This window comes from Cornus florida, unplaced genomic scaffold (assembly GCF_030987335.1).
Source record: "Cornus florida cultivar Cherokee Brave unplaced genomic scaffold, ASM3098733v1 CherokeeBrave_3.0.0_Hap2_Chr11, whole genome shotgun sequence".
Taxonomy (NCBI): domain Eukaryota; kingdom Viridiplantae; phylum Streptophyta; class Magnoliopsida; order Cornales; family Cornaceae; genus Cornus; species Cornus florida.
In genome coordinates this window covers 78,702,396-78,728,141 of record NW_026775581.1, presented here as the reverse complement: position 1 = coordinate 78,728,141, position 25,746 = coordinate 78,702,396, and the positions used below count along the sequence as shown (strand labels likewise).

At 33.2% G+C, this 25,746-nt stretch overlaps 2 protein-coding genes and 1 pseudogene across 4 annotated transcripts; 1 reads left to right on the top strand and 2 right to left on the bottom strand.

Annotated features, from left to right (window-relative positions):
• Nucleotides 1–318: 318 nt before the first annotated feature.
• On the bottom strand, nt 319–4,409 carry LOC132283796 (SPX domain-containing protein 1-like). The gene is made up of 3 exons (XM_059785824.1): nt 3,922–4,409; nt 2,762–2,888; nt 319–1,127 (listed from the first exon to the last, which is right to left on the bottom strand). Exons 1-3 carry the CDS (start codon nt 4,261–4,263, stop codon nt 688–690), a joined length of 909 nt encoding a protein of 302 aa, XP_059641807.1. The 5' UTR covers nt 4,264–4,409; the 3' UTR covers nt 319–687.
• Nucleotides 4,410–5,059: 650 nt separating this feature from the next.
• Nucleotides 5,060–11,043, bottom strand: LOC132286240 (mediator of RNA polymerase II transcription subunit 22a-like; annotated as a pseudogene).
• An 8,170-nt stretch (nt 11,044–19,213) lies between these two features.
• On the top strand, nt 19,214–25,099 carry LOC132283788 (uncharacterized). 3 transcript variants are annotated; one of them, XM_059785808.1, is made up of 6 exons: nt 19,214–19,432; nt 19,677–19,810; nt 23,192–23,448; nt 24,335–24,422; nt 24,681–24,747; nt 24,853–25,099. In XM_059785808.1, exons 2-6 carry the CDS (start codon nt 19,755–19,757, stop codon nt 24,904–24,906), a joined length of 522 nt encoding a protein of 173 aa, XP_059641791.1. In that variant the 5' UTR covers nt 19,214–19,432; nt 19,677–19,754; the 3' UTR covers nt 24,907–25,099. The 3 variants fall into 3 exon arrangements, with proteins under 3 accessions (XP_059641791.1, XP_059641793.1, XP_059641792.1); XM_059785810.1 differs by having other exon boundaries at nt 23,187–23,448; XM_059785809.1 differs by lacking the exons at nt 19,214–19,432; nt 19,677–19,810 and adding an exon at nt 20,288–20,420 and having other exon boundaries at nt 23,187–23,448.
• Nucleotides 25,100–25,746: the final 647 nt, after the last annotated feature.

The window sequence follows — 25,746 nt, the reverse complement described above, 5'->3', positions numbered from 1 at the left end:
TAGTTGAGTTGCAAACAAGTCTATGACAAATAGAAATAGTGAGTCAATTGCACAAAATTCCATTGAATTGTATATAAAAATAAAAATCGTACATTGTCCTGGAATTAAATTACCAAATTGTCCTTAAAACTAATTGTATAAATTCCTCCGTACACACACTACACCTTCAAAGAGGGAGTAATATGCATATTTTTACAGTTCAAAATGGTTTCTGAGGAGAGATCTGAGTATCGATTCAATAGATGTGAAAAACCCTAATTTTAAAAAACCTCTTCTTTTCAGGTGAATTAAAAACAAGTAGATTAATGCTCAAATCCATGAAATCAAGACGTATTGTTATAACTAAAATTGTAAGAGTCAAAAGACATTGTTTCACATAAAAGATCAAAGCACTTCTTAACTAACAGAAATTTTCTACAAAGAGGAAAAGATCAACCAAAGTTCCTTTGCGCCATGGTTTTTATACAAGGGCTTCCGGAAAGTAAAAGAATAAAAGGAAGAGCGCCGAGTTCGCGCCCTCATCACCATTGGATCGTGGCTAATGAAGTCAACCACGTGATCCAACAGTGATGAGTCGCGCCCACTGAGTGACCCTCGCCACACCATTTTCTTGGAAGGAAAGAAAACAATTTCTGTGGAAAGTTGAATATTTCCAGGGAAAATGAGGAGAGAGGGACTTCCCCTAAACTACTTGGCTGTTTGCTCTAAAACAGGAATGTTCTTCCAAATCTCCAAATCATTACTTTGCAAAGGGGGCAATGAAAACATGCTTACTGTAGAACTTCCGCTTCGAATATCTTTCAAGACTTGCAGTGCTGATATAGTAAGCTTCGTGTACATGCTCTCCATGTTTTTTATTTCGCCAAGCTCTTGGGGAACTCTGAGAAGTCCATCTCTATTTTCAACAGCAGTCTCAATGCCACACTTTTCTTTTCTTTCAGTTGTTTCAGAAGCGGCCGGTTGCTCGTTCATGGAGAAAAGTTGATCAAGCATCGTCTCACTATCCTTCACAAGCTCATTAAGCACATCAGTTGTGAAAAATGGCTGTTTCAAAACCTTTTGTATGAAAGGCAAGCGGATTAGAGCACCGCTTCTTTTGTCATATTTCTTCAGTATCTTCACCAATCCTGAAAAAATAAATAATAATTATTAATCAAGACCAGAAATTAATCAATTTAAGGTTTGACACAAGAAGACTACTAATACAGAACTATTCATATTCATCTTGCCAAAGGAAACTGACTCTTGAAGTCTACTCTCGCTATCTCCTGAACTCTATAACATATCCTTACTACAGCAAATTCACCAAAAAAATTCCAAGAAACATCTGGCGCATGCGCGTGCGTGCATGTAAATTATTATTATATTAGCAGGTAACTATGTGCTTAGCATGAAAGTCAAGCTGACAAAGTGAGAACTCTAAGCCTCTTAGGTAAATTTAAAGCTTCTCATCAAATATGTGAAAATTCAGTTGAGCTAGATCCAGGTAAGTAAACAATAACACAAATTCTCACACAAGTGGTTCTACTGTCACTCTATACATTAGATCACAAGAAAGTTCCTTGCATTCTCATCCAAATGGAACAAATGGGCCAAATCAAACCCGACCGTTGAAGAATTACAGAGAGATAGAAAGCTCAAACAGACTGCATAGCTTAAAGACTACAAACTACAAGGTGATTCAAAATGACAAACCGAATTTAGGACCTGTTTGGTTCAAAAATAGGCCTTTTTTCAACTCATTTTTCAGAAAACTGTCAATCATACGAATATTTTAGTAGTTTTTAGTCTTTAAATAAAAGAAAATTGTTTTCAGAAAAGTGAACTAAGGAGGCCCTTAAATTTTCAATTGGTTTCCACTTTCCACATACATCTTTTATACATGAACTGGCAAATGCTTCTTTAATACAGATTCACTGTTTCTAGGAAAGGGCAAAAAATAAAAATAAAAATAAAAATAAATTCCAAATAGTTTTATCCACAACAAAGGTTATTTATTGCAGCATTGAGAGTAAGTATGCCAGTGGCGTCTAATGAGAGCTTTCGATGAATTATCAGAGGCAATATCCACCTCGTCAAAGATGAGTTTCTTAGTTGCGAGGACAACACAAAATGGACGTGTTGACACCTGAATATTAAAAATGTATGTATACATATAAGTGTATACATGCATGCGTGAATGATATATGTATCTGCATCCATGTGAGATTGACCTACTTACATGTGTTCGTAACTTCATATATGTCATTACACATATGTAGGTGTTCAGACATAATTACGATGACTACTCTCTTCCATCCACTCCCACTTCTTTGACAAAATCTCTCTAATTTACTTCCGTTCCCACAAATGGTCAAGCCCTTCTCTTTCAATCTAATATATATCCTATTATTTTTATTACAATTTTGTCCATACTACATGAAGTCGTAGTCCAATCATCAATGTTTGTTGACTACGCACTTAAAGAGTGTCCAAGAAGTGTTGGCAAGGACCAATTCATTATTTTATTTCAATAAGTGGATGGACACTGTTCAGAAAGGGTCGCATCTCATATCAAATATCAAATTGTAGTTCACTAGTAATAGAGGTAATGGTATTAGCACAACACCTAGATGGGCAATTTCGAGATAATTGATATATGAACCATTAACACACATCAAATTACTACAATAGGTACACTGTCCTAAGCATCGTCTTTTAGATCGAAGATATAGCTCATCCACTACTTTAGACAAGCATTTACAATTATTAAGGTAAATACCTGTGTAGTTCAAGGCACTGTAGTTCTCCAAAAGAACCATCTCTCCATGAAAATCAACTATCTGCCTCCCTACCTTCATCAGCTCTTCACTTGAATTCATGGACTCTGCTATCCTTTCTTGCAGTACCTGCACTCCAACCGAAAAAAGAAAAAAGAAGAGGTTTATTTCAATATATATCTCCTTGCTTACTTCCTCGCCCAATAAAAGATAAGCTAAACGCCATCTATCATCTTCTATATACAAACTTGCAGAAACAATTAAGATAAAGATATAAACAAAAAAAGGCATGCAACCCCAGGCGCATAAAACCGAGAAATAATCTATTAATTCGAATGAAATAGTAAATGATAATATATACGCTTTGAATGTAACAACCAAGAAAAGAGATTAATTTGGAGTAAACTAATCAAATTATAACACTTACATTTTGATGTTGATGTTATATGTTCCTGTACCATCTAAATAAGTAATCACAGTAAAAATAAACAATTGGCAGGCTGGAGAGGCGGGACAAACTCGACGGGTGGGGGCAGCACAAAAAGACTATGATAGCAAAAGAATTAGACACAAACAAAAAATAATCAAGCAACTTTCCCCGCCAAAAGGGAAGCAAAGCCGAACTAAATTTGTCTGTTAGTTTTTGGTTTTGTCTAATTACTATGTCTTTTTTTTTTTTTCTTTTTTTTCTTTTTTTGACACCCCCACCCATCAAGTCCTCGAAGCCTCGGCAGCCTGTCAATTTTACATTTTTGCTTGATCAAATGTTGAATCAGATGGTAGAGCCCATTTTGACTTAGGTGGTTCTAAGTTTCGTGTGTGGAATTTTATTTTTTATGAATGATTCTAACTTTGTGCATGAATTTATCTTTTTAAATAAATTTCTTAAATTCACATCTCAATTTTAAATATGAATTATCTTTTGAAAAATTAATTTCAAACCTGTTATAATTTGATTAGTTTACTCCCAATCAACCTATTATCATTTACTACTTCACTTCATTTAATAGATTATTAATAATATTTTCTTTCATGATTTACTATCTCTGACATTTTTTCTATAATCTTATAAATTATTGAATGAAAATTACCAAGATTTCTACATTTAATCAAGATTAAATTAAATAAATGAAATCAAAGAACGAAGAATGAACAATAATACCTTTAATTTGATAACATAATTTTCTTGTTTATCCAAAAAGAAGGCGTTGAACTTCTCGATCTCTTCCTCCAACAGCTTCACGAAATCAATCACCTCCTTCGTCACCACCACCTCCTCACCCTCTCCTTCTCCTCCGGCCACCACCTTCCGCTCCTCCTCGGCCTCATCACGACCGTCCGTCTCGTCGCCCAATCTAGGCCGCTTGTTCGGCCGAGCAACCTCTCCTTCCTTAGGGTAAATCAGCTTCAATTGCTTCTTCAGATCCTTGTAGGACAAGAACTTGTCTCGCCAATCAGGTAACATCTGCTCGATCAAAGCGTTGAGAATCTTCCAGAAATGCATGGTCGTTCACGTACGTTACAATTTCTCAATCTCTGTTCGCCGCAGATAATGCGAAACGGCCGGCAATAAAACAGAGAATTGTTATTTCCGGTACCGGATTGTATCTGACAAGTTTCAATAATGGAGAGCGAAGAGAGCCGCAAGGTGTGTGTATATATATATTATATATAGATAGAGGAGAGAGAGTTGAGAACAAAAGAATATTCGTAAAATAAAATAGGAATATCCTGTTGTATGTTCTTTTTTTTCGGACGTTATAATATCCACTGTGTGAGCACTAGGTGTTCGTGAAAGCATATCCGTGAGATCTATTCTTGTTTTCGCCGTTGGATTATAATATGACTAGAAAACTGATTGGCCTCCTGCGACTCTGCCGACTTTCCACAACAGAGGGGAGAGAGAGATTTTGTCGGCGACTCCGAGTTCGACGGCCAGCAGAGAGCCTCTCGCTCTCCGTCGCGCAACTAAGCAGTCGGCAGAAATAGAATCATTCATAGTACATTATTATTACCAAAAGATAAAAAAATAAATAATCAGTATACTATTAAGATACTAGTTCTAATCAATAAAGATGCTCAGGACATAGTACTATTGTTTGGATATATCCGGCATATTCATTTGTACAATCAAGATTTATTTGTACTTGTTTGTATTCATTTGTACAATCAAGATTTATTTGTGCTTGTTTGTTTGGATGTAAGATATTATTTAAAAAATATTTATGAAAAAAATATATATTAAAATTTAATAAAAATAATTTATTTATTTATTTTTGATAAATTACATGAGACTGAAAAATTAAAAATTAAAAAATATTTTACCTGAAAAAGAAAATATTTTACATCACCTTCATATCAAATTTTTTGGTCAATAATTTTACTTTTCAATTAGGCGCAACAAGATCTTAACTAAGTTATTCTATATATAAAAATGCTAATGAAAAATTAATAAAGTCTCCTTTTTCCATTTAAGTCACTATATCAATACCCACCATTACATTTTTGTATCTCAAAAACAGATATATCAAACACCATTTTCAAGAAAACAATGGTCTGTGCTAGCTTTTTTGTTTAAACACTCGCGAAAGAAGTTTTTAGTGCCTCAATAAAGATCTAAAATGACTACTGGCAACCTTTTGTCAATTTCAACACTAACCAAAGAAGTACAATTCAATAAATCATGAATTTCTAGCTTTTCACCTAATATTCAACCATCCTGTATTAATTCAACCATGAAAATTATGCAAAAGTCTTTTCCTCCTACCATCATGTATACTTGGAAGGATAGGTGTATAAAACAGTAATAAAAAAACTGAATGATACTCTTTAGAGAGTTCCATCATGATAAGAGTCATGAACCCTTCAAATTTAATAACTTCTTCGTAACAGTTCTTTTGACACTTGTGAAAAGGCAAATGAATAATTTGAGTGATTTAATACATATTTCAATTCATGTATACTTGGAAAAATACGTGTATAAAATAGTAATAAAAAATACTCATAAGAGAGTTCCATCGTGATAAGAGTCATGAACCCTTCAAATTTGACACTTGTGGAAAGGCAAATGAATAATTTGAGTGATTTAATACGTATTTCAATTCATTAGTTAAATGTAAGGATATCATGTATCTTGTCCGGCCTCTTATAAGAGCATTACTCCAAAAAAATTAGCTGTCATTTAGTCAAAGCTGTCTTGTTATGTTGTAAAGCTTACTTGTAAGCCAGGCATTGAATCCATCTCATGTTTCAAAACTTCAGGCATTTTGGTATTCTTCTTTTCTTTCCTTTCCTCCCTTCTTCATCCCTTTTTCTGGGCACTAACTTGGGGGGATGCAGTAGCAGAGTTGAGCTAAGAGACTTCGTATTAGACCCTTGTTTTCAAGCACTGTCGTAAGGCTTTATCCTCAAGAATTTCTAGCCTTCCTCCGATCTCACCTTGTTCTCATAAACCTGTTGAGAGAATGTTCAACTCATTAAAAAGGTAATCTGAAATCAAGAGAAAAAAAGGAAAAAATAAAATATAAAAACAAAACATTAATCATGGTTTAAACAGCTTGGCCCATAAAAATGAGTAAATAAATGCAGACTGTATTATATTTCAAGATGCAAACTTACCAAGAAAATCCAATTCCATAGTTGGAAAATCATATACAAGGGTAGAGAGATGTTCATGGGCGTAGTATATATTCAAATGAAACCCTAGAGAAGCCTCCCAAGGGAACCCTGGTAAAGCAGGTGAGGAGGCCTAATCAGAGACTTGAAGATCACCTTCATAATTGGCTTTTCTGAAATCTTGATTTAGTGACAAGCGTGGAAGCTGAGCTTCGGCCCTGACTGAGCGATATTTTGATGTTCTGCCCTGTGCTTTTGGCCCATTATAGCAGATTTAGGTAATGCGTATCTTAAGAATGTTTGGACCTCTCTACTTATGCACTACTTTACTTTCATACCTATATAGACGGGGTAGTCACTCCTTTTTTTTCATTTTAGCGTGCCTCAAGCTTGTTTGGATTTCATTCTTTTGATTTTCACTGTTTCTTAAATGGTTAGGTATTTTTTCCCCTCAATTTGTCAATTGTTATGCGTTCTAGTCTCTCAAGCACGAGAGCTTTGTTGGTTGTTGAGTGTGACTGTGTTTTGAGCTTCATTATATATATATTGGTGGTAAATGTTCATTACTTATCTCAAAAAAAGAAAAAATGACTTAATCAAAGTATGAATGAGTATCCACAAATGATAATTACAAGTACCTTACTAGAAAGACATGGAATACCCATATGAGCCAATAACTACAGGGAAGCTAATGGGTACAGTAACAATCTGCCAATGTACCTATGACTAAGGATGAAAATATTCTTTGTCCAACCTCTCATTCATATTTAGACTGTACTACAACCAGATGTACTTCGGTGTATTTCAGATAGGACCTTGATATACTAACCGAGACAAGACAACTCACTGGCTGCCTTGACCGAAGGCTTTGCAGCCTTAGATTACATGAATGTGGGACGATGACAACTCCGCGAAGTTGGGGTAAGGTGTACAGTATTATCAATAGAATGTCAGACCTAATAAATACAGAATTATGGAAACAAAAAAAATCCATTACTGATCAAATGAAATACAGAATAATGGGGGGAAAACTAATACTACAATAGATTATGCAAATTTAAACCTCAATCAACACAAAAGGAATTTTGTATTCAACTATAGGAACCAGATATATGGTTCCAAGCTCGCTCCCCAATTAAGAGAGGATAATGATGATAGCAGAGACTATGATGGGCTATGGTGCTTGATCCCCCTTGTTGAGAGAGATGATATATATATATATATATATATATGTATATATATATATATATATGTATGTATATTCAGATAATGTGAGTCATTGTTCTCTCCAACTCCTTACAATAAACCAATCAGAAAAGCTCAATCAGATTATCTTTCGAGGAACAAAAAACTTCTACTAATCCTTCCAAGCATTTCAATAGACATTATTACTCTAAAAATATTTCCTTGACAGAAGAAGTCAGTGATGAAGTGCTCACCTTTTGGGACCTCATTTCATAGCTGAGGGGATTGACTTGTCCTCAGTGCAGAAGAATAGTAACGAGATTCAACCTCCCTGAGGCTAGCAGCTGCCTCCTCTCCAATTCTAGCTAGCATGCGATCAGTTTTTCCCGATTGTTGGTTGAACTCTTCTATTCTTTGCTCTACATGATCATTTAGGGATGCAAACCCTGAAAAGGTAGCAGTCTGCTTCAATTCTGACACCAACTTAAGCAATGAGTCAGCTGCCTGAACCTGTTGTATATGCGTTAACAATGGTAAAAGGGAAAAAACAAGTTGGGAAAATTGTAAAGCATTCAAAAACTATATGTAGCATAGAGAAAAATAGTTTAACGGAAGGAAGTTGCCCTTAATTCTATCAATGAGCAGAGACAGTTATCAACTCAAATAATGACTGAAGCATATATAGTAGTCCTACCACTCTGTCAAGAACATTACTCCGTGGACAGAACACATGAACTACGAAATTTTTAAAAAAAATAGATAGTGATGCTCCTCTGAATTGATCGAAATTTACAGCCAGAAAACTTGAAATTAAGATTTCTGAATTAGAAAAAGTTTGTGCCATGTTTAACCCTTCTTAATTTCCTATGGCCTTTCTTCAGTGAAACGTGTCATACATAACATAGAAGAGAAGAATTTCTTATATACAACTACTAAAAAGAAACTCAAAAGGGGGAAAAAATCTAGCATATGTATGAATAAGTTCATGTGTTTATGTGTGTGTAGCATGTGTTCATACCTATGTAATACTAGGACGAGTAGTGGGAAGAAAACCCCTTACCATTCTGGCTGTCCGCATCTCCATCATGAAAGTTTCCTGTGAATTTCTAACTGGTGGATCATTAACCTAAAATGTGCATGATACTGTCAGATAGCTATGACAATAAGTTTATTTACAAAAAAAAAAATTGGTTATATTTCAAACCTAATGCGAATACTGGAAAATTAAGAACTTCACTGCCCTCCTCCTCATAAATTCATAGTACCTCATCAAATAAAAATCTAGGAGAACATTTACTCAGGTAAAACTCAAGCAGCAGCTAATCTACTGGCCAATATTGCTGATAATGTTTCTATGGTTCATGTCATGTTTCTTTATTATGCACCTTATAATCATTTATAGAATGAACTACTAAATTTTGTAAAATAAGGCACTAGAGTTTTAAGTCCATTTCAGGTGTAAATGGAAAATTTTCTCTCCATCCAGTTATGAAGCTTACTAGTCATTTTGGAAAATTGTCAAAGAAGCAACAGAACAACAGGAAGGAAGCAATAATGAGCCAGGTGGCTCAATGATCAATGAGCCTTAAGCACTAGAAAGGATGTCATATGGAACAAAGACACTCCATTAACTCAAAACAGACCATCTATAGGAGTACAATTTTTATTTTTTTTATTTTTTTTTTATAAGTAAGATTGAATATAGGAACAACAAAAAATAGAAGCCATGAACAAAAACTTTGTTCTTTCAAATGCAGTCCCATTATCAGCAGTTGATGTCTTCAGGAAACTCTTCAATCCTGGACACTGGAATAAGAATAGACTGAAAAACTTATAGAGATGTGAATTCCTAAATATTTTATTTAAAAGAATAACGAAAATTAAGGGGTTAATTTGTCAGCTCCTGAAATCAATGTGTTGCTTTAGGCCAGAGGTTACAGGAGGATAAGTATATTAAAACAGCATTTCCAGAGTAATCAGTTGAAGTTGTGTGATATACTTAACTCAACTACAAAAAAATGAATTAGCTAATGAAGGGTTCGGATTCTGTCAAGAGGAAGAAACTTATAACATCATAGCTGCTCATGGTAATTTTGGCCTACTGATCTTCCCAATATGCTAATTTCAAAAAGTCTCGTTCTTTACATTTTTTGCCAACCTGCTTGGCCTCTAGTAGGTATCTGGTTCACTGCTTTAGGTATCAGCATTATATATATATATATATATATATATATATATATATATATATATATATATATATCTGAAACCAAACACAATATTGCATCCCTAGCACTTGCAATTAATGAGCCCAATCAATAGCATAGAAATTTCTAGTAAAAAACTGTGCGTTTGTGAGCACCGACACTTCTTGCACATTCATTTGGATGTCTCTGATTGCCTGATTTCAATAATGAATAATTTAACTGTAGCAACTCAGAAATCCCCAAACTCACCTGAACCACATAATTTTTTTTATATCACATAGAATTAGAGCCACTAAAAAAATAAAAAATAAAAAAATAAGAAACTACACAATATGAGCATTTGACCTAAAATCATACCCCTATATCCAAAGAATCACACTGCCATAAAATTATACAGTTATTTTTAAAAGGTATAAGGGGTCAAGTGAAGTGTCATCCAACTTTTACCTCCTAAACTCTCTTCACGTAATAATATCCAATTATTTGACTGTCCACATGTCTATTACGCTAAAGTATACAAACAACAACATAAATGATTACTTCACTTTTCATCAATTTTCTATTTTAATTTTCAGCCCCCTCATGTAACCTGATTCCTAGATTTGGCCCTTCCTCAATGGCCAGAGGCTGATTTCGGTATTCATGACCAGACATTTGGAAATGGCGCAATTGGCACAATGAACAAGAGCTTGATGATGCGGAATTTTATACAAGTGACACTTGATGGTACCAAAAGTGATCATGGCCAGAACTGTCCACCCAAAAACAAGTATTATGACATTTATTTCGCATTTTAATCAGCATCTCTTCAATTGAGATCGCTTAATTTGATAAATTACAAAATTATATCACCAATGTAATAGTTGAAAATATCAATATCAAAAAAACTATTATAAATCACGTTGCAAAGTATAACAAAGATTTGAAAGAACAAATTACTTGAGGCACAATAAATTCTACTCACTCCCAAACCATTGCAAATCCTCATAAAAAGCATTTACATTTTCTTCTCCATTGAAGATTATCCTACAAACTTATGTAAGTACCGCGTGTTTGCGTGTGTGTGTGTGTGTGTGTGAGAGAGAGAGAGAGAGTACCCTGGCAACATTAACAAGGAGATTGAAATTGTCAACAAGGTGTCCAATGTCAGTGTCAACTCTCTGCCAATAATGCCTTTTGTTTTTGAGATGCGGCAGAAGCTGTGGCAAATGTTGGTCCACTTCCTCCCCCACTTCCAGTACCAACTCCACCTTTATTCATTATGATTTTCAACTACCAATTTGCTGCAAAAAAAACAAGGGAGTGCCATCTAAGAAATTAATGCCGAAAAATTTGAAGTTTCGAAATTATATCCATTATCCATATGTGGGTCTGTTTTGAGGAGGACCCTTAAACATGACAATTAATTGCCCCCCAAAAGACTTGCTCATTTCTTTTAATTTCAAAGGGTAAGGGATGATATTATAAGCACACAGAGAGATATGGGCAGAATAAAGAATCAAAACCATACAAAAAATTAAAGCAATTTACATAAAATTTAAAGCATATATACATATATAAAGAAAGACCAAAAAGAAAATTCATTATTTCCTAGAATATCTATATCTTGTTGAGAAAATAAAAAAATAAAAATCACTTGCAGATCAATTATCTATATATTTTTTATTTATTTATTTGCTTTGTCTATGTTATATACAATCCAGAAAGCCTCCAAATTATACGGAGGAAATCATGGGTCTGGTGCTTGATTTATTTTCTGCAAACCAAATAAAAGAGAAGCAATTTATCATTGCAATTACACTTTGGCTTTGTTTGCAACACCATGAATGTTTTACATGGGAATTATATATTTGTTTGAATGAAAAAAAAAAAAATGGTTCTATTTTCCGATATTTGTTTGAAGTTTCGAAAAAAAAAAATATATATATATATATATATATATATATACATATATTAGCAATACATAAAAAAATATATATAAGCATTTATTATATCTGCATACATATACATATATATATATATACACACACACACACATACATGATACATAGATTATAGATAGATAGATGAAAGAGTGAGAGCACGGAGATTTACCGTCGCCAATTTAAGAGAAAAATCTGCGGAGTTATGAGTACTGGTTTGAGCTTCAACCGCCGTTTCAGAGTTACTGGAAAGAGAACAAGAAATGCGAAAGAGACGGCTTGCTTTAGTTGCTGGTTGACTAACAAAATAAATAATTTTTTTATTTTATTCCGTAAAACAATTTTCAGAAATTATTTATTAGACAAATTAACAAAAAATATATATATTTTTTTTTAAAAAACTGAATCAAACAATTCCCAAATCTTTGTTGGGCTTGTTTGATTTGATTTATGAAAAAGAAAAAGTAGTACTGCGTAGTAACTCAAAAATATAGTAGAGAGAAAAAATATATATTGTGTTTATTTATGAGTGATATGGGTAAATTTGTAACTCGCTATAAAATGAGGGCAGATAAGGTAATTAATCTTCCTCTTATTTAAGAGTAATATTTTATTTTATTTACTTGACTCTACATAGGTTATTAATAGTTTGGAGAGGAAAAAATAAATAAATGAAAGGATTAAATATCTAAAACACTCTGTTTACTTTTTGAGCAAATAATACCCTCTTCTTCTTTATTTTGGATATATAATTCTTTCAATAATTTAAAAATATTATAAAGAATGATTTTTAGACTGTTACCGTCAAAAATGCATAGTTAAAAGAACATGTGTCTAGCACACGATTAATTAAATTTAATAGATATCAAAACTATCATTTATTGATTTCGAAAATGCCCTTCTCTTTTGTATATAAATCTCAAAAATAAAGGAAACTGAATATTTATTTATTTATTTATTTATTGTAGGAAGGGCATTTTAGTATTTTTATCATCCCATTGACTGCCAATTGACCGGAAATACATATTTGTCCTCACAATAAATTTTAGGGGATTTTCAAAACTTATAGAGGTTGTATGAAATATATGCATACTACATGGGCGTTAAATGCTCACAAGCCTAAATAAAATAATGACAGTGTCAATTGGAAGGAGGCATTGGTTTGGATGTAAAATATTTTTCAAAAACCATATCTTTATTTTCTGAAGTTTGGTTGTCGTAAAATATTTACGAAGAAAAAAAATAGAACTTTAGAAAAATAAATTACTCATCAATTCTTAGCAAATTATTTTACACGCCTAACCCATTAGACTAGTGCTTAACCTCAAACTAAATATTTACCAAATATCAAAAAAAATAAAAATAAAAAATATTTTATCTAACAAAAAAAACCTCCAAACAAACCGAGCTAAGTCACTCTAACAAAGATATAATCGAAGGATTCAGTTGTATTAATGTTTACATGGATACTAAAATATATTGGTACGATTATTTTAGTTCCTAGCATATATTTGATTGTTGCATCATATAATTTCGCATGTGACAAGCCATTATTAATGGGTTTGCCAACTGAGGCTTGTTAACTATGTATCAAATATATATATATATATATATATATATATATATATATGCATATGTTAATGGCGATCTCATGGGACTGCCATGTGACGAGCCCCACACCATCCCATCTGGCTTAGTGTCTCTCTCACCACACTCAAATCAGACGTGATGCCCTTAGTGAGCTCAATTCTTTCTATTTTCCTTCACTTTAATTTTATATTTTTTTTACACCAAACACTAGATAAACTTTCCTTCAATTTTTACTTTTTTTCTTTTTTTCTTTTTTTCTTCTACTTCTGTAACTCTCTTATCAAACTTAGGACTTGTTTGATTTTTCAATTCAGCGCTGAATACAGAATATCGTAAGTGATTTTTAAAAATAAGCGTGTTTGATAAAAATTTAGGGCACCGCTTAATATGGTAATTACCGCTTAAAAGAGCCTAAAATTTTAAGCATTGGAAAGGTTGTTTATAGCTTATTAAACAGAACATGGCAAGTGGTTTGGTTTAATTTGCGTAACCAAATTGCAAATGGCTTGCTTAGTTCTCGAGTTTAAAATTTTATATGTTTAGTTTAATGTAACATTTTTGAGACATTCACATTTTTAATGAGTACTGCTTGAATAATGTTAATTATTTAAGTTTGAATTTATATTTTTTTATGATTATATTTGACATTAATATTCATTGTTAAATTGATATATTTCATTGAGTGAATGTGGTTGTTTTATTAATAATTTTGTATTATAAATATAAAAGTGTAATACCCCGTATTTTATTAAAGAGGTTAGTTTATTTAAAAAATTCAATTATGTGAGGATTTCTTTACTTATTATTGTGCATGCTACATTATTATATTAAGTTCATTTAAATGTGCATGTAAATTAATTGTGTATGTTAAAATAGTAAATTTATTCATTTAATTATGCATGTATTATTATTAATAATTTTATTTGTTGGTTATGCTTATATTAATCATTATTAGTTAATTAAAAGTATTATATTTGTGTTATAAAGTATTATGATGATATAATGTATTATTTTGTAATAATAATAATAATAATTATATTAGTTTAATAATAATAATAATAATAATTATTATAAAAGTTTATTAATAATAATATTAGTAATAATAATAATAATAGTTAAAATAATAATAATAGTATTAAAATCAATGTCATGATGAAATTAGAGATTAGGATAGAATTTCATTAATGTGTATGGGTAGACTTAAAGCCATATGGTTGGGAATGTGGTTAATTAAATACAAAAATAGATATTTGTAATATTTATATTATATAATTTGTATATAAATTAGCTAGCCTACCTTAGAAGGAAAGAAAGGGAGTTAAACACAAATTATAAATTCTAGTGAGCCATTGTAAAAGTGTGGAAAGGAAGAGAGAGAAAGAAAGGAGCTTGGACCGGTGTAGGGAATTTACCCGACTACGCGCAACCGGCGGATTTATTTTAAATTCAAAAAAGGCAAGTTATTATCTACTTTTCCCCTTTGAATTAATAAATTAATTGTTTAGTTTATTTTTATGCATAGAGCCAAGGTTAGGAGGTTAATAAATTATTAATGTTATTTTATTAAATTAATGAAATTTTAATTATATAGGATGGTATATATTTATTTAATATCATATGAAATTAATAATGGCCGAAAATAATTAAATAAGGCGTTAGGGATTTTTCTAGAATTTTCTAGATTTTTTCGGGGCTTTTCTGCAATTTCCGGCGACCTTCCGGCGAGTTTTCCGGTTGCCGGCAGTGGGGGAGATGACCGGAGTAATCCGGTGTGATACGGCGCACTATAGTTACTGTGCGCATGGATATCCGGCCGTTAGATGAGTAACTAATCAGCAGATTGATTCGGTGTAGTCCAATACACCATAAGATGGTGCACGCGCGAACCAGGACCCTTGGATTAGAAGAACTAAGATAGAATTATCCAGTGTAGCGCACCCACAACAAGTCCATGCAACCACCGAATCAGGAGCCGCCGCGTCAGCAAGATACCATTAGTGCGTGCGTGGCAGCGCGTGCGCGCGCGTGGAACGCTCCAGACGCGCGTGGGAGCGCGTGCGCGCGCGTGGCTGATGCCAGACGCGCGTGGAGGCGCGTGGGAGAGTGGGAAAACTTGGCGGCGCGTGTGGGGAGCTCTGAGAGGCGCGTGGGGGCGCGTGAAGGGCCTCTGCAGCTGCTGGAAAAGTCCAGAATACCCCTAGGGACTGTTTTGTCATTACCAGGACCTTCACTATACATTTTGGGGCCTCGGGTTGGCATTTTTAGAATTAACGGGACATTATATTATTATTTTATTTCTCGTCAACTATTATAATTGTCCGATTAATATTTCTAAATATTAATTGTATCAGTTAAAGTGCGAATCGCTAGTAAACATATGTAATTAATTTAACGACTATTAATGGTATTATTTTATTAAACTGTAATAACCATTAATGTTAAATTAATTAGTGCTTGGTTTTATTCATATAAATAACCCATTATATATTATGGAATATTTATACTGTTAATCGTATATAAACCATGATTATTATGCTGTGTGCATTTCAGGAAATAAATGGACTGTTTAATTATGTCACATTTATATTATATGGATGAGTTGCCATATAGAACCATGTGAGCTGGCTAATAAGTTTAGACTCATTTATACCTTATGCATTCGTTGCGATAGACAAATGTGTGGCTGTCGGGGTATGTGGTTTAATATTATTGGCATGTGTTGCCTAATTGACATACTCGGTATATTTATTAATATTGTTGGCATGTGTTGCCTAATTGATATGCTCAGTATATTCATCAGTACTTTGAGAGGTGTTACCACTGTGTAGTTCGTTATAGTCTGTGTTGTCAGTACCATGCACCATGTATAATAGCTGATTTCCCGGGTAGGGAAAGGCGACACTTGACCACCTAGTGTGAGTCTAAGTGATCACCGTCTATTCTGGTTGAGGTCATGTTATACATCGGATAGTTCCCGTAGGATGTATACAAATATAGTACTCATCCGATTCATAATGATTAATTTATTTGATTCTCTGATTTGGGTCATAGTAGAGAGGACTTGCTCGTGGGGTTGACCCACCATTGTTGTTATTTCAGGATACGGTCAGTACCCGTTCCAAGGTTGAGGTTAGCAGTGTGGGACCACCATCCGAACTCATCTACTCTTACGATCCAGTTCAGGGTAGAAGTTTTACGTATTACTTCAGCTTCAGTTTTTATTTACTTTTGACGTTGAACTCTCAGGTTTATATTTAGGGATCCTTGACATAGGATTTCCAAGTTGTAATGGAGTACTGTATTTAAATAAAGGATGGATGGATGTTGTATTATTTAGTGTTCCTTTCCTGTCTAAATTCTTTTATTATCATCATTTTGTATTCCATGCTTGTATATTGCCAATTGTTTTTGATATCCCTCGTTTTTCGTGTATAAGCCTGATCAACTTATGCGTGGAAAATGTGGGGGTGTTACAAAAACTGTTATGATTATCATATATTAAGGGCAAAAATGTAATATGTACAAGTTTCAGACTTCAGCTTTTGTATATAACAAACAATCTTAATGAATTCAACGCTTAAAATTAAAACGTTATCAAACAAGTTTTCAAATTAATACATTCAGTGCTTAAAGTTTCATCGCTTAAAATTTAGTACTTGAAATTTGCAGTGCTTAATTTTCAGTTTTATCAAACAGTACCTTATTGATTTACACCTTGCCGAGAAGCATGGATATCGTATGGGCGTACACCACGAACAAGACATGAAAAGTATTAAAAAATAAGGGCAATTCTATAAAATAAAATAAAAAAAGACACGATAAGTCAAAAATTAATAATACCATATATTATTGTATTTTAAAAAGTTTTTTCTCCTCATTTTATCCATGTAATTAATTGTTGCTTTTGTTTTTTAAAATTTTATATTATTTTTCAATTAACTCATAATAACTTTAGGTGTATTGAATCTCAATTTTTTAAGAATAAAAAATACAATATCACTTCATCATCTAACCATGTTCATGTCTCGGAAATGTCCAACTAAAAAATAAAATATTTAAATTTCAGCACACTTTTAATAGTGTCCTATGCATATTTGTGTCCAATGAGTATCTGAATCATGCCACGTATATTCGATAACACAACACCTTTTTAAAAAAAATGTCCACCCTTCCACGCCAATACGGCCATTATATCTTGCTAATGCGCACGCTTTTAGTCATGTCGGTCGTGCCCTGAAAGTCTCACCGTGTTCCTTGCAAGACTGGACTTCTGACCTTTTAGCTTTGAATTTAAGAGGTAGAGAAAAGACGCTAAATTATGACCTTTTATTCAAAAATAGGACCTCTAGAGTTGATCCTTGCGTTTAGGATGAATGCAATGACACAAACATAAGTTTTATAGATTATGGATGTAGATCTATATATAGATGTACACACATATTATATATATAGTATAATTTTTCAACTCGGAATGTTCACTCTGTGTGTGTCTTAACCTTGAATAAAACACTCTGCATCAATGTGAACACCAAAACCCAGATTCATTTTAATAACATAGCTCCTCTATACTAATACTCCCTCCGTCCCTTTTTAATAGTTTACGAAGCGGACAATTAAATAGGGACGAAGGAAATATCATTTTACTCTACCATTAATTTCAATGTAAGTTGAGAAAGTGTATTAAAAACATAACAAGAAGTCTGACCCAGGGTTTTTAAACGACATTTCGGAGGGGATAACTTCAAAAGGAATGTCACCCAAAACAAAATCAGATAAATTACAGACCTTTTTAAAAGTTTGACTAAATTATACACAGATTATTCAGCATTTATTATTTTTATATGTCGTAAATTCATTCGTCGGCTATCAAAAAAAATTTTGAATGTAAAAAATAAGTGACGCAGTTATATTATAATAGTATATTATATTATATTATATTTTATGGAGGAAAGGGAAAAATTATTCTTTATAAATTTGATCAATAGTTTGATAAGAAATAAAATGTTGAAGGTGCGCGTAAATCTCAAGTCAAATTAATAAATACTGAATGACCACCGTAATTTGTTCAATCCTTATAAAAGGTAAGTATAATTTATCTTCACCTTTACTCTCTCAATTTGAGATATGGAATTCAAGTCGTGTAATGAAAATAAATTTTATGTTATGTTTGATTGAAGGGAATGATTAATAAATTTTATGTTATGTTTGATTGGAGGGAATGATTGAGCGGCGATGGATGACAGGGGAAATGAAAGAAGTCTTTTTGTATTTAGTTGAAAGGAAGTGAAAGGAGGGATAAAGCAAGGAGGATGCTTCATCCCTCATTTATTTGTAATTTTTTATTCTACAAAAATTAGGGAAAAGACGAGAGAGAGAGAGAGAACATAACAATAACCAACAAGTTTTAAATTTTCATTTTTAACCTCCTTGTTGCACAATTTTGAATGGATATATAATTTTACAATTTTATACAATTAGGGTATATTAATAAAAACAATATAGAATTATCTTTTTCTTCCTTTTAACAAAAAAAAAAAAAAAAAAAAAAAATGTGTTACCACATCCATCTTATTTACTATCCATTCTATTCAATAATAAAAAAAATAAATAAAAAAATGACTCTACAGATGCCTCATCCATCTCATTTTCATTTCCTTCTATCCAATTTTTTCATCATTCTAACCAAACAAGCATTATAAAAAAAAAAAACAAAAAAAAACTACTAATCTTGGTGACAAATACGAGAATCATTGAGATAAATAACTTCTTATAGCATTATTTTTAACCGCGGCTGTCGGACAAACTGTGGGAGTGTCATATGAGTTAGTAACTAACATTGTTTAAGATGTCAGTTTAGTGTTTTTTTTTGGTTCGACGTTACATCGAACATAAACCAGTTTCCAAACGGGGCCTAAATAAGTGGCTGTGGCTGTGGCTGTGGCTGTGGCTGTGGTGCTTTGCAAGTTGCAACCTACCTTTTCTCTCACTACAAAGCACACTCTCTCTCTCTCTCGTCATTCCTTTCCCGATTGTTTCAGAGAAACGGCTGAAAACAGAAAACTTTCATTTTGTTACTGCTAACAGCAAACAGACGGCGATCAGTTTCACGAAACTCAATATCGGTAACCAAAATCAACAACAATATGATCTTTACCAGGTATAAACATCCTTTATCTCTCTGGATTGTTTGGTTGCCGAGAAAATTGAGGAAAGCACAAAAGAAGGAAAAAGAAAACCGAATACTATGCTTTATGTTTTTTGTTTTGTTTCCAGAGTGTGAACAAGTCTGTCAAAGGGAGGAAAATTTGAGATCGGAGTTATTTTTATTTGATTTCTCTCACAAAACGGAGTTTTTGATTGTTGTTAAGAAGATTGCTTTGGTTTTATGCACTGATTCGCAGGTTATTGAGCTCACTCCTTCATCGATTGGACGTTTTGCGATTGAGATCTGTGCTTTGACGATTTGTTTCCGTGGTTAAATGCGACTCCATACATCAGTTCCCTGTTGGATCTGTCATATCATTGCATGCATGGGGTGAGTCCTTTGCTTCTCTCTCTCTTTCTTGCTGTAATCTCTGTTTGGCTGCTGAGAAAATATTAGGATAAACGAGAAATTGAATTTATATATATATATATATATATATATATATATATATATATATTCTTTTAATGGGGAATGACAATATACAGAGCATAACTTTTATATTTTAATATTCTTTACTTTTCTCGGTTTCACCAGCACAATTAGACTTTTTTGTTTCTTTTTCTTTTTCCTTTCTTTTTTTCTTTTAAATTTTCGCTTAGTTTAATCTTGCCTTTTATTAGTTTGGAATCTTATGTTTGCTTATAGTGTAAGCGAGCTAATGCGTGATAGTAGGTGAAAAAGAGATGCTTTTTGATTTTTTTTTAAAGGTTTGCTATGCTTTGCTTTGCTTGACGTCTCAAAGAGTCTGATATCATATTCTACTACTTTTTTAGCATCAAAGGTTATACTACAAGGTATGCATTATAAGTGTTGTTGTTTCTGTTCCATCAACCGGAGAAATGCTGTATATAGATCGTGTCGTTCTTTTATCGGGTTTACTGGAGGTTATTTTCGTGCACTTATGGAACAGTTGAAAGCTAAATGCAGGACTCTTTTCAGTGTAAGAGAATCATAGTTGTAAATTTTCCTTTAAAGGGGTGGGGTGGGGTGGTTTGAGACATTAAGGCACTGTTTGCTTTAATATGGTTTTAATAATAAAAGTGTAGATTTAGGGGGTAAAGGAAAAAAAATTTCCCCTTCCCACTGCTAACTGGAGAGATTTGATAATAGTTCATTTGGTTGTGTTTGGATATCAATAATGAAAGAATACTTTTGCTTGGATTTTATTAAAAAATAATAGTAATTGCTTTTGAAGTTCTTAACATGATGTGTAATTATTGGAATTTTATTCCCTTGAAACATTGGAATTGTATTGAGTTGTGAATTAAGCTCTAATATGATGATGAAGTATTTGTCTACTATAACGAGGACGTTGATCTAGTTGAATAATGTTTGATAGCGCTGTTGCCTTGTTTAATTTTATGGTGTTGTGAATTCAAAAGACTTATTTGGCAAACATGATAGCATGATGCTAAGGAATTTATTTTTTTATTTAAATTTGGAGAGATTGTTTCTTTTAGAAGATTTTTTCAAAATAGACGAGATCATCAAAGATTGTTAACCCCCCAAATATATGTACATATATATATATATATATATATATATATATATATATATATATATTCGGTAAATTCCAAAATAGACATTCTTCTTTTGGCAATCAAGTGTTTACTATTGTACCATTGGCCTTTTCCTTGGATTAACAGAACCTTTATCTGTGCATTTGTTATAAGAAGTCATAGAATTATAGATATTTATGGCATACCAGCTTCTTGGGTAAATTCATGGATAAATCCATGTGATTACCTATGAGATCGTGCACATAAGTTTTCTATATTCTAGGTTGACTGTCAGTATATACTACCTAATAATTTTCATATATTTATATTTTTTGAATATCTTGGTAACTAGTTTTCGTTGAGAAAATTGCCTTGCACTGTTTGCGGACATGTGATTGAGAAGATTTTTTTTTTTGGATACCATGTGTTGTAGGATGTTACTCGCAGGCTTTTCCTTATTACTTGATTAATAAAACTTCTATCTTTTGCCACTGATAAGTAAAAAGGAAAACGGATTGCTATCTTTTGACTTTACTCAATTTGTGATTGTATTGTAAGAAGAAAGGAGTAATAAAAATAAATACCAAGGCATGTACTGTGTGTTTCCTTTGAGGCTTACTTATGCACTCTTACCAGCAGTAAATTTATATTTTTATTTCTGTTGTCTTATTCTTTTAAGAGTCTACGTTTATTTATTTATTTATTTTAAGAATTTCTGGGCATGGGCTTAGTTCATTGGTCTTCTGCGTCAGTTTATGTTATTGGCTTTTAATGTCCTATTTATATTGGATCGAGAATGGTCTTAATACTAAGTTTCGGAGCGTCCTATTTCGGAATCATAGTTTGCAAATGTAGTCCCATAAATATCTTTGTACTCAGTTAATTTAACGGAAGTTTACTTTTGAGAATTTGAGATCGCATGATGTGGTCCAACTGATCCTTAGGTTGAATTATGGGTGAGAATCTTCTTCCTTTTCCTCTTTTCCCTTAATATTTTATAGCTCTTAGCTTTATATTTTGATAGGAAAATTATTTATCAAAAATATATATATATATATATATTTTAATAGGAAAATCTTTAGTTCCTTTAAATTTTCATCCCAAACTCTAATTCCTCCTCCTTCCTATTCATTGGCTGTTCGTTAATATAACTCCATATAGTTAAGGAAAAGGCTATCACCCAGTGTTAGTCTTACCAATGCCTTGTGCTGGGAGAACTACACTTGATGGAGACCGAATTTTAGCTACTCATTTACTCAAAGTGACTCTATCAGACTTGAATCTGTGATCTCACACTTGACAGCCAAGCATTTTATCATTCAATCATAGCAATGACTTTCACCAAAACTATGATCAGTTACTATTTAAAATTCCAGTAACCAAATTTCTCAAGCTGTTAAGTGTGTCCAATTTGTTTATTTTTTTCTGTTGATTTTTATATAGTTTCCTTTTCACCTAGGCTAACCAACGTTTATACTGTATACCAAAATCTAGTGCAATCCTTTAACTTGCATATGTTATCATCTAATTGTTAATTCACACAAGCCTGTTTCAAGAGAAATGATAACTGGGCTAGTCAATCCTTGGAATTTATTTTACCGATTGGATTGCAATCAGCTAGTTTTTTTTTGGATCAGCAAGATAAAAATAAAAATTGTATCTAATGCTGCTTGCTTCTACTGGAATTTTAAATTCATCTTTATGCTTTCTAGGGTTTAACCTTGTGGCATTCAATAACCCTGCTGGGGTCCATTAGTTTCATATTCTGATTGTTATAGATTGTTAATGTAAATCTGAGTTCCATTTGGCACAAACAAGTTTTAGAAATAGATGCCGGGAACTTTATTTTGGATTTTATGTCATCGATCTTTAAATATTGTCCAGTTTTTCACTGTATATGTCTTTCTATTTTGTATAAAAATTGTTAAAATTTCTGTTAAAAAATCTCGTCGATGATATTATAAATGTACTGTGCAAATGCTAGATACAATTATGATTATTATTATTATTTTTTGATGCCGAGCAGTTGGGGGCTTAGCTTAGTTTGGTAAAAAAGCAAACCTCTAGAGGCAGAATGTTTAAATTCTTTCATTAAATTGTGCATATAATATTGTTTCGTCTGTCGACATATGTATTTTTGGTTCATAGATAGAGGATTATTGGATGGTACTAATCATTATTATGGTTGCAAACCTGATTTGCAACAGAGCAGAGGTTGTCTTGGATGTTGTACTAAGCCTCCACTGATTATTGCTGTGGATGAGCCATCAAAGGGATTGAAAATCCAAGGACGAAAAGTTAACAGAACTGGCATATCAGAGGATTTTTGGAGCAGTAGCACATGTGAGATGGATAATAGTGCAGTCCAGTCCCAGAGAAGCATCTCATCAATCAGCACATCAAACCAGGTTCCTGATCCCCATAGTGCTGCTGGCAGCACAAGCAACCCTGCTGAATTTGTAAATCAAGGCAAGTTCAAATTTAGTCAATCGATCCCATTGTGGTTGTATGATATATACCTGCACCATTAACGAGAGGGTTAATAATCTTGTCTATATGGTTTTATTGGGGTGTTCTGGAAACCATCGTTTTTGGAGCTTATCAAGACTGCTGAGTTGCAGTTGATTCAAAAGTGAAATACCATGATGTCCACACTTAGTTTAACAGCATGAACAGTTATGAAAATGATTTCCATAAAATATGATGAGGTTGCTCGTTAGCAGACCTATGAAGAGGGCTCCCTCAAAATATTCAAGACCCTAAGCCTTCCTATGAAACGAGTTTGTAAACACGAGAATTTAACATATGGCCCCTCCAATGATATCAATACCTCAACCCTGGGCTCTTTTAGACCTCACTTTGAGGGAAAGGTCAAAACCCAAGTTTAACCTGTCTCTCGTTTCTTCTTATGTGCTTATTGGGGTTATGAAATATTTTAGTTCATTAGATAATCTTGTCTTAATTCTTCTTCTATATAAATAATATATACTAAGATACCTATTGTAATATATATATATATATATATATGTCATTTATAGTTTTTTTTAGTTTCTATACTGATGCTAGTCTTGCCCCTCCAAGCAAAAGTTCCTCAATTTGACCTTGGGGTTACTCCTGAAATATGGATATATATTGATCTTCAGTATTATATTTTGTGAATAACAGTGATATATATTTAAAGCGTGGATTGAAACCACTAGGACACATGAAATACCTTTCTAGGTTGCTCCTATATGAGATGTTGTGATCCATTCATCTAGCATTACTTTTTGGACTTTTGAGTCCTTATTTTTTTACTTCATTTACTCATTATTTATGCTGACATATGTAGCTAATTGAAACTACTTGGGTGCAGGTCTCCTCCTTTGGAATCAAGCAAGGCAGCAGTGGATTGGAGAGAAGAAATCTCAAAATCGTACTCCAGTTAAAGATCCCAGATTAAGGTGGCTAATTTTCTTTGTCATCTGGTTAATTCAGTGTGCAAATTACGAATATATTATTGTGAGAATCAATGCTCCTTCAAAGCCTTCCGTATGGTATCTCATGGAAGTTCTTGGAGTAGTATTTAGAGAAGCCAAATCCCGCAAAGCCCCTATATTAGTTGATTTGTTTCCAATGTAGAAAGCCTTAAAGTTTTCTTGCATCTTTCTTCAACACTTCCTATATATATATGCATAGGATTTAACCGTTATGTTTTGCAGTTGGGACTCAACCTATGAGAGTTTACTTGGGACCAGTAAGCCTTTTCCCCAGCCCATCCTTCTCCCAGTAAGTCTGATCTAGTACTGGATTCTTCTTCTTGTAAACTATTGTTTTATGCTGGTTAACGGTTCCTGAAGATTTTATTTAGTTATTTTTTTTTCTAACCGACAGGAAATGGTAGATTTTCTTGTTGAAGTCTGGGAACATGAGGGATTGTATGATTGAGCTGGCAAAACCAAAATGACACTTTATTTCCATTTTCAGTGTTGAGGTTAACATTTTAACTTTCCACCTCCTTAATTGTAAAGTTATAAGGCGACAGTACTTGAAAAAAATCTAGCCAAGTATTTATATAATCAACTGTATAAACCTTGTTACTGTCCATATTATCTTTGTCCGGCTTCACGTGTTTTCTGTATCTGGCACATAAATTGTGATTATCGAACTGTTTAGCTTGTTTCCTGTTCTATATAGGAGTTAGACCATGTGGAAGAGTACAAGGGGTCGTGTCATTGGGCAATAGCCATTGCTTGGTGCAATGTTAAAAATTAGGCGTAAAAAGTATGAGGAAGCACTGCTTCTCTGTAGGTAAAGTATTTTTGCTTCCATTCCCTAGAGGTCTACCATCTCCACGTGGCCGAAGAATTGACTTAACAGCTTTATTAGTTATCTCCTTTGCTTCCGACATTTTTCCGATTAAAACCATTTCATTGTGGGCCTTCCACAAGTCCCCTCATGTAAATGATTCTATACCCAACACATGCTCTCCATTCACATCCTCATCCTTGTCCCATTTGCCAGTAACCTTCTCCACCAGTCCATCTAGGAGACTAGGACACATCGTTCTCTGCATTGATCTCTATTCTCAATGCTGATAATATGCAGGAGTCTCATTAGCATATGCTTCACCTTTTCCTCCTCCATCCCGCGTACCCTACATATGCTATGTTTTACTGTATCTTCTTAGCATTTATTGGTAGAAAGGTTTTATTATTCTTCACAAGGTCTACTCTCCAAGCCTGTGTCTGAATCCGTAAGGGTTAGGTCTGCCACTCTCGAGAATAT

Bases quoted from the DNA above. Each gene is read 5' to 3' on its own strand.
- LOC132283796 (XM_059785824.1), bottom strand. From the start codon at position 4,263: ATGCATTTCTGGAAGATTCTCAACGCTTTGATCGAGCAGATGTTACCT. The intron at 2,889-3,921 runs GTATTATTGTTC...GTTGGAGTGCAG, and splicing joins ATTATGTTATCAAATTAAAG to GTACTGCAAGAAAGGATAGC. The intron at 1,128-2,761 runs GTATTTACCTTA...TTATTTTTTCAG, and splicing joins CAGTGCCTTGAACTACACAG to GATTGGTGAAGATACTGAAG.
- LOC132283788 (XM_059785808.1), top strand. From the start codon at position 19,755: ATGCGACTCCATACATCAGTTCCCTGTTGGATCTGTCATATCATTGCA. The intron at 19,811-23,191 runs GTGAGTCCTTTG...GCAACAGAGCAG, and splicing joins CATATCATTGCATGCATGGG to AGGTTGTCTTGGATGTTGTA. The intron at 24,748-24,852 runs GTAAGTCTGATC...TCTAACCGACAG, and splicing joins CCCAGCCCATCCTTCTCCCA to GAAATGGTAGATTTTCTTGT.